Source organism: Solenopsis invicta, chromosome 11 (genome assembly GCF_016802725.1).
Source record: "Solenopsis invicta isolate M01_SB chromosome 11, UNIL_Sinv_3.0, whole genome shotgun sequence".
NCBI classification, from domain to species: domain Eukaryota; kingdom Metazoa; phylum Arthropoda; class Insecta; order Hymenoptera; family Formicidae; genus Solenopsis; species Solenopsis invicta.
Genome location: NC_052674.1, coordinates 10,822,513 through 10,839,082, shown reverse-complemented (window position 1 = coordinate 10,839,082; position 16,570 = coordinate 10,822,513). Strand labels below are relative to the sequence as shown.

General features: G+C 37.0%; 3 protein-coding genes across 3 annotated transcripts; 2 read left to right on the top strand and 1 right to left on the bottom strand.

Moving 5' to 3' along the window:
* The first annotated feature begins 400 nt into the window (after positions 1 to 400).
* LOC105200247 (DNL-type zinc finger protein) lies at positions 401 to 2,204 on the top strand. Its single transcript, XM_011167709.3, has 2 exons — positions 401 to 788; positions 876 to 2,204. Exon 2 carries the CDS (start codon positions 1,083 to 1,085, stop codon positions 1,587 to 1,589), a length of 507 nt encoding a protein of 168 aa, XP_011166011.1. The 5' UTR covers positions 401 to 788; positions 876 to 1,082; the 3' UTR covers positions 1,590 to 2,204.
* Positions 1,916 to 6,679, bottom strand: LOC105200246 (docking protein 3). Its single transcript, XM_011167707.3, has 3 exons — positions 5,573 to 6,679; positions 5,008 to 5,181; positions 1,916 to 4,893 (listed from the first exon to the last, which is right to left on the bottom strand). Exons 1-3 carry the CDS (start codon positions 5,642 to 5,644, stop codon positions 3,448 to 3,450), a joined length of 1,692 nt encoding a protein of 563 aa, XP_011166009.1. The 5' UTR covers positions 5,645 to 6,679; the 3' UTR covers positions 1,916 to 3,447.
* Positions 6,680 to 8,573: 1,894 nt separating this feature from the next.
* On the top strand, positions 8,574 to 16,547 carry LOC105200282 (ionotropic receptor 93a-like). Its single transcript, XM_039455140.1, has 15 exons — positions 8,574 to 9,122; positions 9,221 to 9,376; positions 10,067 to 10,162; positions 11,274 to 11,423; positions 11,551 to 11,774; positions 12,024 to 12,188; positions 12,429 to 12,596; positions 12,890 to 13,123; positions 13,190 to 13,360; positions 13,568 to 13,786; positions 14,195 to 14,342; positions 14,604 to 14,955; positions 15,351 to 15,482; positions 15,730 to 15,887; positions 15,969 to 16,547. The coding sequence occupies exons 1-15, from the start codon at positions 9,026 to 9,028 to the stop codon at positions 16,064 to 16,066; spliced, it is 2,568 nt and encodes an 855-aa protein (XP_039311074.1). The 5' UTR covers positions 8,574 to 9,025; the 3' UTR covers positions 16,067 to 16,547.
* The last annotated feature ends 23 nt before the right edge of the window (positions 16,548 to 16,570 follow it).

Genomic DNA, 16,570 nt, shown 5'->3' with positions numbered 1-16,570 from the left:
TTTGACAATAATTAAACTTACGATTAATTGTATTACTTTGTTTAATTTATCAATTTTTTGTAAATTATATTTTATTTATGTAAAATATCTTTTAAATTTGCAATTACTTTTGTACGACCGATTTATTCATTTCATCCCACTACTGTACTGACAATAATTTATGCGAACGCAATGAGGACGAGACGCAATGTACTAATAGCTTATTGTAGAAAGCCTATAAAAAATTTGATTAGTCCATTTCCTTATGCATGCGTTAATGGACCAATCAATTTCTTTATGCATATGGTTATGCAACTATAGGCTTGTTTTCTATTCCTGCACTAGACTGCACTGGAACGTTCCTTCTTGCTTTCGCTAACTTTGAAACATCTATCTATTTCATTTTAAGTGTACACTTATTTAGAGAGTTCAGGAACAGAAAACAAACGGCTTGTTCGCCGAGGACTAGATGGCGTCGAGAGTATCGTTGACACCATCAGGAATGAGAAGTGGGACAAGATGGAAGTAATCTACGGTTTTATTCAGGAGAACGGGAAGAGTGATATGATAGAAAGGATTGATTGTGTTGTTGATTTTCACCTCACGACGTCATATAACCATAATTCCCTGTGGGAGGTTGAGCATGTCGGACTTTGAGAAATCAAAGTCATAACCAAAAAAAAAAAAAAAAAATAGGTTACACAGGTTCAAAGTCTCGTACTTAAATAATTGATTAATATCTAACAGTCAGTTAAACGCGCTTAGGCAATTCTAATTTTGAATTCCGCTGAAACAAAAAGTTAAAATTTGTAAGTTATAGAAAAGCGAAGATATAACCTAAAAAGCAATTTGTTCTCTGACCGGTGTGATCGTTACTAATTATATGTCTATCGTAGAACTTTTGGGAGAAACATACGATGCAAAGTTTCACGCGGCATCAATTACACTTGATGCTGGATCGTTAGCATTCTTTAGAAGATTGCATACAGATTCGTAAACGTGCATCTTAAAATTTCACATTGCGGCCACTTCAACGGAGCTTACTTTTACATAGCGAAAACTGCGAGATAGGCAATACGACGTCGTCAGGAATAAAGCTCGAGATGTTTTCCATTCGGCAGGCGTTGCGTCTCGGTGCACGTGTGGCGTGCAGTCGGCATGTGGTATGTCGTCAGACTCCTATCTTACGCGAGCCGAGCGGCATCGGAGCGCTTCATCACGTGCGGCTCACACACGAGGACGGTGGCAATCGCGGAGGTCAATTGCGCAAGTTGGAGGCGAAGATGAAGTTAATGTTTACATGCAAAAAATGCAGCACGAGAACCAGCAAGGTGATATCAAAGCAAGCGTACAACAAGGGGGTGGTGATAGTAAGATGCGACGGTTGCAAGAACAATCACCTTATCGCCGATAATTTAGGATGGTTTTCAGAAACAAACCAGAAGATAAACATCGAGAAACTCATGGCATTAAAGGGTGAAACTGTGAGGAAGATAATGAATGACGTGGATGGCTATTACGAGGCCATTTTGAAAGATACCAGTGAGACGAAACCAGACGATGAATGTTCTGATAAAATAAAAATGATTGAGGAATCAAAGAGGAATTGAAATTTCCTTTGAAAGCTAGCTTATCCTAAAACAAAAGTATAGTAATAAGTATAGGAAAGTACAAAATGTTCTGTTACAAATTTATTGCATAATTTGTGCCTTTATAATATAAAATTAATGAATATAGCTGCAAAATGTATGCAAGTCACTTTAAAAGAATGCGCTAAAAAAAATACTGATTTATATTGATTTAAATGAAAGTCTGTCTTGCTAATTGAAACATTATCTTGAAACAAAATTCATCTGTAGATATAAATTTTGTTATCGATATTGACGAGCAAAAGAAGGATACATAGATTACATGTGTAAAAATCAACGCCTGTATATCATTTTTTTAAAATATATTCTTGATTTATCTGCTAAAATTAACAATACTTGTTCTAGAAAATAGTTTTCACTTGTCCGTTCAATATATTCCAAAATTCATTGATTGACGCAGTTCTTATCAATAATCATCTATGTATATATATATTAATCGACATTTCAATCAATGGTAGACCATTTGTTTGGCACAAAGACATTATTATAAACGGTTTCTCAACAAATTTTTAAAATCACTATGGTACTTTATACAATTTTGTAAAAAGATTCTGTAAATAAAAAAAATATATAAAAGATCATAGCTATTTATTCCTACATATATCATTATTGCGTATGACTTATGGTCATCAATTTGAGCATAATGAATAATAGTGTGGTTTCTATTGTACAAATAGATAATAGCCTATCTATTATTGTCTCATTGTTGATATATAATATATATTTCTAATATACATACTATTACAATTTTATTCAATAAAATCAGTTTTTTTTTGTACTTTTAATATTCAGGATTTTTCAAAAATCCAATGATTCTCACAAGATTAATATCTATATTAAGGCAAATGATCGACTCGATTGAAAGCACTAATATTCATTATGCATATACATACATATATATAAAATTGCGGCAGCATATAATGTTAAATATCTATAACTTTATCCAATTGTGATGATACATTTATCTTTTTACGAAAGCATTTGTATCAAATTATGTACATATTTATATCAAGTTTTGCATTGTTTAAATGAATCAACAGTCAAGTTTATAACATGCCTGCATAGAATGAACGTGTTCCCGCGCGCATTGTTTAAAACTATAATTAATAGATGTAAACTTGTGAATTCTATATATATCTCTATATATATTATAACAATAATTATAGAGTAAAAGCGATAACAATGATACAATGATTGTGAAAGTAGAATAATAATAGAAAATTATGACTGTGTAAATGTATGTGTAATAAATTTCTAAGTACACCAATACGTATAATCAAATATCAAGAAACTTCAACGCGCATGCACGTTCACAACGATTTAGTGTCATTTTGGTATCAATTAAAATATTTTCGTTTCTATAAGGCACACTATACAGGTATTTTGATATATCAGTCGAATGCAGTTCGATAAAATACTAATCACTTTGAGCTTTCCTAATCATTACTAGAATATCTTTCATAAGAAGGCACAAATGCGTCTAATGCGAATTTTTGGATGTTTATACACTTTTCTAGACGTCGTATCTGTAACAGCAGATAAGAAGACTAGTCTCTAAAAATGATATAAAAAAGCAAATAAAAATGTTGGACAAATAATGTGATAATGCGAAAGTAATGACGTCGTTTTTATAGTTTTGCAACGTGTCAATCGTTTTATAAAGCAAAAGAAATACTTTTATTTTTACCACGCGGTATAGACTAGCATATTATTCTCTCCATATCCTTACAAATAATTACGAAAAGATAGAATTTTGTAAAGGCAAATTTGTGTGGCATGATCGTCGTACTTTGAAAGGATACTCGAATTCACGGGTAATTCACACCCTTTTTGGTTTTGATACAATTGCATATTCGCTGTTGTTGAATACTTTATGCTGCGGATTACCCGCGGTATTACCGGTGGAAACTGTCTCGGAAAGATCCTGCTTCTTTCGGATAATCCCGTAACCGAGATGACTGTCGTCTGCCAGCCTGATGGCGGACATGTCCTCGACGATGTCGTAATTAGACCACGTCGTCGGATTAATAAGATTAGAACTTTCCCCGTGAGAGACGTTGGAATGTATGCTTTGCGAGGAATTCGTATACTTATACGTAGGCTTCTGACTAAGTTTCGTTGCGGATCCAAAGTGTTCTAATTTATCGTAATCCGATTCGTCTGTCTTGACGACACTTGGTATCGTCGGCGACGTGACAATTACGTCGGTAGCACCGCATTTACTCTTGCACGAATTTTGGAATGCATCGTGATTCCGTATCGGCATCATGATCTCGTATTGCATCTCGTCACTATCGTTCTCCTTATCTCTCTCGCCAGGTAGATCCGAGTTTACTCTTTCCGTATGATGCACGCTATCGATGCCGTGCGTTTTCCAAGCGTCATTCCTAATCTCCACTAAATCGTACGAGTGTTTCTCCTCAGTCTCACGCGTAACACTGCCGATGGACTTGTGAGATAATTCCGGCGAATTACCTTGGCTTATAGTTCTATATTCCCCGCATGTGGGCAAATCTAGGAATTCCGAAGAGTCGAGATTTTTTTTCTCCAGTATATTAGCGAAGACATATTTTCGTGGTGGTTTGGCGGGCTTGGACTTGTTTATCGACCTGCTCGACGAAAACGTAGAATCCATACTCGACGACGACGTCGTCAGGGGTTTCTGAGAGCTTTGCGTAGTAGAAAAATCTATATCGATCAAATTGCTGGAAGAATTGTTCGAAGAGGGAGGTAAAGCCGCTCTGGAGCCAGCCTCCATAGACAAGGCTGCCTGGAATTGATTGTCGTTGCATTCTATGTTTGGATTACCTTCTTCGTCCAGCAGTTTCTTCATGGATTTCATTTTGGCGTATATGCAGCGGAAGATCTCCTGTTGGCTACCGTGCTCCAGGCGAAAGGAACCCTCGCCGGACTCGCACTTCCTTCCAGCCTCGAAAATAAACTTTCCATCTCTGTATCCGTACCTCCTGATGTACCTGTATGGCCACGTGAAAAGAACGATGTCGCCGTCCATCAGCTTCATGTCCACGGCGGCGACTACCAAGGTGTAGTTCCTCGACTCCAGTCCGCACCGCTTAGACGCATCCGTTTCTACGACTTTCACGGAGAATACGCCCTCCCCGCTGGTGCAATACAGATCGTTGTTCTCCTCTATTTGATTCGACACACTGTCCTTGAACGCGACTAATTGGAACGCCGAGATCCAGTGAGCCATCTCGATCTCCGAGTAACAGCCAAAGTAATGTATTCCTGACTTAGTCACCACCTGTAAGCAGCACATGAATATGTAAACCACTGTTCTCTCAGGATGTCAAATAACACATAGGTAAAGAAGTCGCTCGTAGAAACGAATTTAGGAGAATGTAGAATAAATACGTACGGTAAAGACGTGCGACTGATTGCTGGGCTTGATCTTTATGCAGGCGTCCAACGTGACGATGCGTGGAGAGTGGGACTGCAGTATCGCCTCTTCCTGACTGTCGTAGATCTCGACGCGTTTGATCCCGTAGTTGCTCGTCCTGAAAAGCTGGCAGAATCTCTTGTGCCAAGTTTTCTAGAAACAAATGGGCGCGCGAGTTCGCTCGACATTATCTTCCTGTTATATGTAGATAGAGATAATACGCGTGCGTCAGAGCGTGTGTAAAATGCGACTTCGTTACGATGTTTTTTTTTTAAATGACCGCGTAAAGGGGTGTGCTTGGCACGCGCGTGTACCTGTTGCGGGTCGAGCGGAAGAGGCGCGCGCGAAAAAAAGGGGACGGAGCGGGAGATGGAGGCTGAGGCGGAGAGCGGGAGAGGAACAGCCGCTCGCGGATGATGCGGCGACAGACAGACAGGCAGGCAGGCAGGCGGACGAGCGCGCGCGCGCACTCGCGCGCGATATCGCGTATCGCGTCAACGTGGTGCGTCCCGCGAGTTATCTCTGCGTCGCGGAGCATACCAACCTTGAGCTGGCCTAGCATTCCCTGCGGCGGTAGCAGCAGTATCCCCTGCATGAGCGGCTCCTCGGGCTCCATCGCTGCGAGCGATGGAACATCGGCACGAGCTCGCTCTTGATCGGCGGTTGGCGGCGGCGGCGGCGGCGGCGGCAGCGGCGGCGGCAGCTCGCCTCCTCGTGGTCGCGGGCGAAAGCCCTTTGTTCCGTCGCTCCGGGGAAAAAGAACGCGGAAAAGAGGAGGAAACGAGAGTGCCGAGCGAGCGAGCGAACGATTCTACTTACTCTCTCTCTCTCTTTCCTCTTTCACTCGGGCTTTCCCGTTACCGTCGCTTGTCGCTCTCCCTCGGACACGCGGTCGTCTCCGTGATTGCGCGCGATTCTGACACTTTTGACAGCTACGGCACGGCGAGGTTCAGCCCATGGTAACGCAGGACGCTTGACATTTCACGCCAGGCCGAGGGAGCGAGGGAGCGAGAGAGCGAGAGAGAAAGGAGATATTATAACACTCAGCCAGCGCGTGTGATCACCGTGAGCGCGTACGAAGGGACCAGTATAATGTACACCGTATGTATATGATGCGTACGACGTTCCGCGTAACGCACAATACGACACACGCGCTACGCACCGCGCCGTGCTCGCAGCAGCGTACTCCGATGACTCCGATACTGCCCGAACACCCGACCCGAACTACCCGACACGGCGCGGCACCGACAGACACGTCGTCGTCCACAATCGACCGTGTTCCGCACTGCTCCGCACTGCGTGCACTAACGCGCGGATAGCATACCGGACTGCACGCGCGCACGCACGATGTCGTTCGCATCGCCGCGGCGGGCACGAGCAGGCACAAGGCGCAACGCAGTGCGGCTGGCCTGGCCTGTACATTCATCATTCATCGGTGTTGGGTTTCTTCTCTTTCTCTCTCTCTCTCTTTCCTCTCTCTGCTTCTCTCTCTCTTCAACGGGATTTTCATGACGGAAATTCGATGTCTCCCGTTTCCTTTTTCGACAAGCTCGCTGGAAGAACCGAAGAGAAAAAAAAGTCAATACAGGGTTTCGAGAAGTAATTGCGAATTATAAATTTTGAATGGAGTCACGCGACGCGCGCTTCATACGCGCTTAACTTCACGTTCCTCAAGCAGCAATGTTTAAGAAAATATTTTTAAAATATTTGATAAAAGATTTTTGAAAATATTAAAAATAATAAGTTGATAAATTAAGTTGATTAATCAAGATGATTTATGAAAGTTTCATTTATAGCTCATATTTACTTACTCTTTGTAAATAGATAAGCAAAAAATTTTGTTTATTTATTGAACTATTCTCAGTAAAGTAATGAAACTTTACATAAATCATCCTGAATATTTAAAGTATTTATATAAAACAAATCAGATTTTGTCATTATTTCTTAATTACGTTTTCATTTTTATGGTACATTTTTTTTTATTTTTTATCGAGACAATCCAGGTAAAAAAAAAATTGCTCTCTCTCAATTTTTTAATATTATTTTTAAATATAATGCAGAACAATCTTTGTAATTTTTTCATATTATTTGAAAACAAATGTAACATATTCTTAAATAAAGGCAAACTATTTTGCTCTGTCGAATAAATGTATTGTATTTAAATCGAAAATAAAAAAAATCAGTAAATTTTCCGGAATATTTTTCTGATTCCACTTCGGTTCCTTATTTCTGATGCGTAGGCATTTGCAATAGAAACGCAGACAATGGATAACGTTCTTATCACGTGTTAACATCGGACGAAGAGAAGTGGTAGACCGCAGCGCATTTATAACTTTTCCGTCTCGCCTTTTGCCTTCCGTCAACAGATATCGAGTATAATTACAGATAGCGTACAATATAACCAACTAATAAAAGAAACTCATTTCATCTTGTTTGACTTTTTTTTCCCGTAATATTCTACTTTTCATGTACTGCTCATTACATTTAACATTAATTCCGCGAGCGCGTGATGCAATCTTCCAGTTCTTTAAAGCTTTACGAGTATTTTATGTGCAATTCTTCCATGAATATTTCAGGATCTGCGCAATTATTCCTCAACAAACAACACGGCAATATCATCTGCAATCTATAACAATAACTATTAAATCGCAATATATTGTTAAATAAAACAATATACCAGTGGTCGTGAAACTTTTCTATCTCACTGATTTGAAATAACCGCAGAGTAATTACTCTGTGTAATTACACAGAAAAAAATAGTATTAAATCAACAATCGTTTCATATATGTATAAGAATATAAAACCTTGGAAGAATTTCATAATCTTAAGCATATAAGTTGTTTACATAAAGAAACAAATTTTTTCACAAATTACGTCTGTTAAGATTATAAATTTTTTCAAGATTTTACATTCTAATTGCATATATATGAAACAATGAATTGTTGATTTGATGCTAATTTTTTTTTCGTGTACAAATAACTTTTCGAGGACGACTTTTGTCCTCTGCAGTTACTTATCAGAAGGAATCGCAAAGTAATTATACAGAAAAAAAATATTAAATTTACAATTGTTTTATATATATATATATATATAAGAATACACAACCTTGGGAGAATTTTATAATTTTAAGCATACATAAGTTGGTTACATAAAGAAACAAATTTCTTTACGTAAGCAAATTATGTCTGTTTAAGATTATAAATTTTTTCAAGATTTTATATTCTAATTGCATATAAATATGAAACAACGAATTGTTGATTTAATACTAATTTTTTTTTTGTGTACAAATAACTTTTCGAGGACGACTTTTGTCCTCTTCAGTTACTTATGAGGAAAAATCGCAGAGTAATTATACAGAAAAAAAATAGTATTAAATTTACAATTGTTTCATATATATATATAAGAATACACAACCTTGGAAGAATTTTATAATTTTAAGCATACATAAGTTGCTTACATAAAGAAACAAATTTCTTTACGTAAGCAAATTATGTCTGTTTAAGATTATAAATTTTTTCAAGATTTTATATTTTATTTGCATATAAATATGAAACAATGAATTGTTGATTTGCTACTAATTTTTTTTTTTTTTTTCGTGTACAAATAACTTTTCGAGGACAACTCTTGTCCTCTGCGGTTACTTATCAGGAAGAATCAATCGAATGTAACATTCGACGCATTTTATTTTCCCGCGATGATTTTTCAACTTAATCTAGTTTCGCCCATGTAGGCCAATGACGGACCCCGCGCATCCTTCAAGCTGTGATGAGATTCGATCGTTCCTCGATAAGTTATTAAAGAAATCGATCTTTTCCTTGATACAAACTACGAGCAAGAATGCGCTCAGTCCACGATTGCGTTTCGACCGGGCTTGACAAACTTCCGGTTTAATGCGGTAATAATGAATCGGCGAAAGTAATGAACTCATATATCATTGAACGATGTCCTCGCTTATATATCGACCAGTTGGCGCGACTGGCTCCAATACGATCTGTCGATGGACATGATTTCCGTCTTCTTCCTCGCGTGGATTTTAAATTCGGGTGACGCTTTCGGTGACTTCCCGTCGCTGATATCCGCCAACGCCTCGATGGGTACGGATAGATTACTTCTGCCACTTGCCATCTTTGAATTTATTTTACATATCGACACTATTTCGATATTATACTAAAATGTTGCTTGAATCTCGCAGCGGTCATCATCGACAAGAATTTCTTCGACGACAAGGTCGAGTATCGCGACGTGATGAAAAATATTCACGGTCTCATCGCGTCAATTACGAGGGAAGAGATCCATACGATTGACATTGATATACAAATCATTCGCGGAACGAAAATAAATTTCCGAGGTAAGAACAAATAAGGCGTTGGATATATATTTAAATATTGTTGAAATTATAACGCTGTATCTTTGTAAGCGCACAATATTTCTGAAATATTATACGAATATTATTAAAAATTTAATATAACATTACTGTCAATATTTTGAGAATATTATTTTTTAATATTATGAAAATATTGTATTAATGTTGTATGTCCGTTTTTACGTAATATTCGTAGTGTATTTACTTCAATATCCGTGGAATATTATAAAAACGTTTTACGAATTTTATTGGCGTCAAAAATTAATGTAAATCATTATGCACAAGTTTTATAATTTATTATATTTAAAAGTTATAATATTCCCGATAATTTAAAATATTGAAATAAATAACAATATTGATTTCTTCATATAATATTCATGTAATATTATCAGACTATATAACCATTTTCATTAATATTTCAGTGATATTTAATATTAAACGATATTATGCGCTAATAGGGATGTCTCATTTTCACTTATACCGTGCGTTATCCGAAATATTCGGAGTATTCTATCCGTGTAATAATAAATGTGATTGCACGCATACATTTAATAAGAGTACAATATAGACAGCATGCGATTATCACATAAAGTATATTAATTAATTAAATGCGTCGTTTGTCCATGAGATAATTTAGTAGAAAAATTTTTTTTTTACATTTAATACATAATGGAGATTACACGGTGCTTTTATCCGTGACAACGTGCCATCAAATGTGGAGCCTTCACGATGCAGCGCGTAAAGAAGAGCTCATACATTTAGCGATAACAGGTATGTATGATAAAAAAGTACTTTCAATAGAGCGTGAAAATTCTTTGATTATTTGTCCGTTGAGACGGATATAAATTTAGGCACTGAATCGCGCAATTGTAGTTGATGACTAATACGCTAGGTATTTGCAAATATCGTTATCTTACTCTTTTTAATTTTGTTATCTACCGTCATCCGCTAAATTGTTATGTTAATGATACGTTTTGTCTCATTCATGTCAGATGCAACGTGCGTACATCCGTAGAAATTTTCTAATATCGTGCTTTATTAAATCGCGAGTCTTTATAAAAGCGAATATACTGAGAAAAAATCTTCTTTAATGAAAAAAATACATTTCTTTTAACTATCTATTTTGAGGTAAGCATTTATTTGTTTTGTTCAATTAAAAATATTTACTTTTAAGTAAATAGACATATCTTAAATATTTTATTTTTTAAATTATATTTTTTACATTTAAATAATTTTACAAATAAATTAATATTATTAAATTCATTTAAATTATTTATTTAAATTAAAAATCTGATTATCCTAGTAAATATAAAAATAATCTATAAAATACAGTAATGTTTTAAGATATTCTTTCTCAGTCGAATTTTACCTGATTTAATTCGATTCGGATTTGTATCTTTATGATTTAAACTGAATTATTCAATACCTAATTAATAAACCTAAGAGATTCAAATACAAATCACTTATATTGATAATTGCATGAAATTATATTTAAAATGATTTTATATCATTTTAATCAATATTATTTTTTTACATTATAGAAAACCTTTGTTATTATCTATATGTTAATATTTACCGTAACAGTAATTAATGTTAATTAAAAATTAATATATGTTAATTAAAAATTACGTATCAACAATTCGATTCAATTTGATTTGAATAAAGAAAAAAATTCGATTTAATTTGGCGTAAAGTACTTTATGCGTAGAAACATGCGAATTAGAGTTTTTAACGCCAAATTAAATCAAATTTTTTTCTTTATTCGAATCAAATTGAATCAAATTGTTGATACGTAATTTTTAATTTATTAATTTTTAATTAACATTAATTACTGTTATGGTAAATATGCGAAAAGCTCATAAAGTATTTTATTTATTTAAAGACGAGGATTGTCCACGGCTTCCCGATACGGAGGGTGTGAGCATTCCAATAATATTGCCAGGTCAAGAATTAGCCCAGATTTTCTTCGACATAAGATCGACCGACGCTTTGCTCTGGAACAATGTCAACATAATACACGACGATACCTTTGGTGACGCAATTTAAGCAATTTAATTGTTCATCTTTCTCTCTCTATCCCGTTACGTTTCTTCTCCTCTTCTACGTCACTTTTCGGCGTCTCCGTTAAAAAAACGCGTTTTATTTATGACGGATTGTAGACAGAGACACGATCGGCCGAGTCACGAAAGCCCTATCGACCGCGTTGCCGAACAAGAAATTTAACATGGTCTCCAGAGCGTTGTTTACTTTTAAGTACTCCGATTCCGCAACTACCAGAAGGTACTACATAAAAGATTCACTTGAGAATTTCCACGTGGACCAATTGGGAAGATGCTTTCTTGTAATCGTCACGATAGACACGGCGTCTGACGTTATGGAAGTTGTAAGATGTACAGAATGCTCCTTTGTCGTTTGTATCTGCACCAATTCAGAGCGAGAGTGAAGTAATAGTCCGTAAATTGTTGGGCTCACTTTGAAAATTAGCTCTTGTAATGTAATAAGAATTTTAAGAATCACGTAATCGTGCTTTACGTTAAATGGAAGATATCCGTAGGAAACCTATAATTTATGGGCACGCAACTTATTTCTGTTCTGAATCTCTCGAGTTTAATTTTCAATTTGATACATTTAGACAAAGACCTTAAATATGGCCCTGCCCGACAGCCAGTGGTTATACATCATCACTGATAGCGTAGTACGAAACTCTACGAATATTACCATCCTCACCGATTTACTGTCGGAAGGCAGTAACATGGCTTTCATTTACAATGCAACGGACAACGACACATATTGTAATGTAATTCATTAATTATTCCCTTATGTATGGAGAATTCAATCTGATTGTGAAATAAGCTTACGATTTAAACAGTGAAGAAAATTAATTAACAGAGATCGATCTTCTTTTTTTTATGCCATTTGATTTACATTTTTCGATAATTCTGCAAAAGAAAATTTTATCACTTCTTTTTAATTTTATCGTTTTCTTTCTTTTCATCGTTTGATATGTACTTTGGAGACAAAGAAAAACTTTTTTTAGGTCAGTTTAAAGTGCCACATCCAGGAGTTAGTTGCGGCTTTCGTTAATGCTTTGAAGATATCATTGATGACGGAAATAGAATTGTTCAGTCATTTAAGTGACGAGGAGTTTGAACTCGTCCGATTAAATAAAGCCGAAAGACGTCGGGAAATTCTCAAAAATATAAGAGTTCGTATCTTTGATGTCATTAGGATTGTATAGAAGCGATTTCTCGCGACTGTAGCTTTTCTAACAATCTGCGCGTATACAAACGTCTACTTTTTCGAATTGTTAAGACTTCAAGCATATATTAAATTCCTCTGCTTTCAAATTAGACTTGTATAGTATTTTTAAATGTTATTCAAAAAGTTATTATTTTTCTCGTGAAGTTGGCCCGCAAATATTCGCGAGAAATTCGTATCTGTACCATGAAGATTCTCTTCGACGCGGAAGCTCTGTTTCACGCGCTCTATTTCTTGCAGATAAAGCTTATCGATGAAAATTTCGCTACTGGCGGCGTTTGCGGTAAGTGCCTGTTTTGGCGATTCGCCTCGGCCATAACGTGGGGCAACTTCTTTCTTCACAGCAAGAACGTTGCGCACTTGATCGAATCGGGAACGTGGATACCCGGTCTAGGTTTGAATTTGACGGACGAAATTTTTCCGCACGTAGTGCACGGTTTCCGAGGGATCAGCCTACCAATCGCCACGTATAACGTATGTAAATACGTCCCTTTCTCCTTGTCTACGATTAAATTCGTCAGGTTCGATTTTTTTTTCCAGAATCCACCGTGGCAAACCATCTCGTTGAACAACGCCGGTGAAAAGGAATACGGCGGGCTGGTTTTCGACGTCATAAAATATCTAGGGAAAAAATTGAACTTCACTTACACCGTTCTCACCCCGGCGAGCAATCGGGCCGTCAAGTTCATTCGTAACGAGACTGCCGATGTGGTAAAGCTACATATAAGATAGCTTAGGTTTAGTTGCTCTACACACATCCTTTCTTTCTCGGACAATAAAAAAAAAAAATTTGTAATATTTAAAATGTGAATTAATCGCGTTCAACTTTATTTTGTGATAAAGTTGTAAGATTTGTAGATTGTTCAACTGACGCACAACATAAATATGCAATTTTGTGACGAATGCTTCAAATGTTAGGTGTTAGCGTCGACAACGAGAGAAATGCCACCGCAGATAATAGACATGGTTCTGGAGAAGAAGGTTCTTCTTGCAGCCTGCGCGTACACCGTGAACAATTTCGGAAGGGGAAAAGTCAATTTTACCTTGCCAATTTTTATGCAAACGTATAGCTTCATGACTGCAAAGCCGGGCCAACTTTCTAGAGCGTTGCTGTTTACCGCGCCCTTCGCCAAAGAGGTAAATTAGGCACCGCAGCTTCCTTATGTTGATAATAATTAAACTGTAGATAATGCACGCCTTGCATATGCATCAGAACGCCATTGTATCATGTATTTGTTGCAGTGTAATGTATATTTAAAATGTCATTGTAATTTATAGTTAAAAAAAGATATAACTATTTTGTAAAGTAAGATACAAAAACCTGAAATTTTCAGGAAGCTTAATTTCCATAAAAGTGTGTAAAAACGAATGAAGGTGGAAACTTATTAATATAATCGGTCGCAAAGACAAGACCTGATAGAAATTACTTAGTATTGAGTCTGTCAAATGCCGCATTGACAGCTTTTTCAGTTAGCTCGTTCACCTTCGATCTATTTTCACGCGCGTGTACACGCACGCCTTGAAGCGGGCTAGTTTTGCTTGCAGACGTGGGCCTGCCTGGCATCATCCATTATTATAATGGGCCCGATCTTGTACCTGATTCGCAAGTACAGTCCAGACAACACGGAGACGTCGGGACTCAATTCCTGCTGGCAATGCATGTGGTACGTCTACGGGGCCCTTCTTCAGCAAGGTAGTATCCGTTCGATTAGAGAAGCGTTTTTTTTTTCTTATTTTGCATGCAAAACGTTTCAGACTTTATCCAAATTATTTTTTATATAACTTGTTGTTTTTATTGTATTTCTTCATTATTGATAATTATTTTCCTCTTCCAAATTATCAGTTCCCTAACATTTTGTTGAAGAGAAATCATTTTGTTCATTCTTAAAAAAAAAAAAAAGAAATAGTATTTTCGTCTCTGGAGAAACGCAAGGGTGAGTACCAATGATTTTAGGGGGAATGTACTTACCCCATTCCGATAGCGCTCGTCTGCTGATTGCTGTCTGGTGGTTGATCGTGATGGTCGTGGTAGCGACCTACTCCGGAAGCTTGGTCGCGTTCCTGACATTCCCGAATATGGACGCCGCTATCCTGACCGTGGACGATCTTATTGCTCATAAAAATAGAATAACGTGGGGCTTTCCTAATGGCAGCTTTTTAGAGGAGTATCTAAAGAATTCCGAAGAGGAAAAATATCATATTCTTCTGGAACGATCTATAATTCACAACGAGACGACAGCGTCGAAAGTCATTGAGAAGGTGAAGGCGGGCAAACACGCGTTGATCGACTGGAGAAGCACGCTGAGGTAATCTCATAGTATAGAGGATGGATATTTCTATATAAAAATCTCTCCAACGTTTATATAAATTTACGTAATTTATTATTTATATTAATTCAAATTTGTGAAAGTAAAACATAGTAATTTATATAGAGAATTGATCAATTTAGTGCCGGCAATTGCGGTTAAACTAAAGTCAGAGATAAATTGATATTAATTTAGAATTAAATTAAGTTTTTTAATTAATAATGTAATTTAGTTTCATATGATGAAATTCTTATATTGCTTATCAAACGCTGTAATAATTTTCTTGAATTTTCTAATGGAGATATCGTCGTTTAAATATTTTATCCTACATGTACCGAAGACGTAGAACAAATTAGTCCGACGGGAATTACTATAATGACGCATTGTCCGAGCAGATTCTCGATGAGAAGCGACATGTTATCAACCGATGGGTGCGCCTTCTCTTTGAGCTCTGAAGAATTTATGGACGAGCCCATAGCGATGATTATAGCACAAGACAGTCCTTATATGAAAATCATCAACTTCGAGTAAGCCAATTAATAGTTTTATTAAATATAAATCAATTTCTTGAAGACAGAGTGGCCACTAGCCACTTTTTTTAAACGTAATCTTTTTTGTCCATCCCTTTCTCTCGACGGTAACGTAAATTAAATTTTATAATTGCTCCCTTCATCGATATCGATCGTCGCTTTGCGATTGTTGCGGTGATAATTCCCATTCGCGTCTGCCATTTGACGGGAGCCGATTATTAACCAAATAAGCTTCGTCATTCAGGTTACACCGCATGCACGAGTCCGGATTAATGAACAAGTGGATAGCGGAGCAAATACCGACGAAAGACAAATGCTCGGACAGCATCACGACTCAGGTCATAGAAGAGCGCAAAGTAAACGTCGCCGATATGCAGGGCATATTTTTCGTACTTTTCATGGGTAACATATTTTTCGCGTGTAGTACCGTATCCAATAACACCTCGGGGGAGTGAGAGCGACTCCTCATTGTGCTCCTTTCAGGCGTGACCGGATCGATATTTCTTCTGTGCTGCGAGTTTTGCTGTCACAAGCGCAAGATGTCAAAGAGACGCAAGTTGATTCAGCCCTTTGTCTCGTAAATGGGATACAGCGATCGCTAGATGATAGATTAAACGGCTTCTACTTCCCGCGAAATAGCTTCACTGTCGGCTGAAACATCTGCATGTGCAATTAGATTTTATCGTTGCTTTTATATCCAGTGTTAACTGCAGGGACCATTCTCGCATGAGCTCCTCGTGCTACATGCAACGATGCCACTTAATTGTAAATTATGTACTTAGGCGACACAGATTTTTCGGCACAGATTTCTTTATAGCGGCCTGTATGTGTTTTACAGTTAAGACAAACTTTAGAAAGTTGATCATGGATGTAAAGGATAGGTTTTTATGTTTAGCAAAATTGTACGAATTCTAGCCTTGAGGCAGAACCGATCGTCTTCAGACGTATTTATGTAGCGTAGAACCAATTAAAGAAAAAAGAAAAAAAAATTGTTCTTACAACAGCTTTTTAAGAAATGCGTTACACATAAGATTACTCTCTATCACGTATTAAAAGCAATTACTCGTAATTATCGTGCAAGCGTT

Excerpts from the sequence above, each read along its gene's own strand:
- LOC105200282 (XM_039455140.1), top strand. The coding sequence starts at position 9,026 with ATGGACATGATTTCCGTCTTCTTCCTCGCGTGGATTTTAAATTCGGGT. Across the intron at positions 9,123-9,220 it reads ATCCGCCAACGCCTCGATGG|CGGTCATCATCGACAAGAAT; the intron begins GTACGGATAGAT and ends TGAATCTCGCAG. Across the intron at positions 12,597-12,889 it reads AAATTCTCAAAAATATAAGA|ATAAAGCTTATCGATGAAAA; the intron begins GTTCGTATCTTT and ends TATTTCTTGCAG.
- LOC105200247 (XM_011167709.3), top strand. The coding sequence starts at position 1,083 with ATGTTTTCCATTCGGCAGGCGTTGCGTCTCGGTGCACGTGTGGCGTGC.
- LOC105200246 (XM_011167707.3), bottom strand. The coding sequence starts at position 5,644 with ATGGAGCCCGAGGAGCCGCTCATGCAGGGGATACTGCTGCTACCGCCG. Across the intron at positions 5,182-5,572 it reads GAATGCTAGGCCAGCTCAAG|AAAACTTGGCACAAGAGATT; the intron begins GTTGGTATGCTC and ends ATTTGTTTCTAG. Across the intron at positions 4,894-5,007 it reads ATCAGTCGCACGTCTTTACC|GTGGTGACTAAGTCAGGAAT; the intron begins GTACGTATTTAT and ends TGCTGCTTACAG.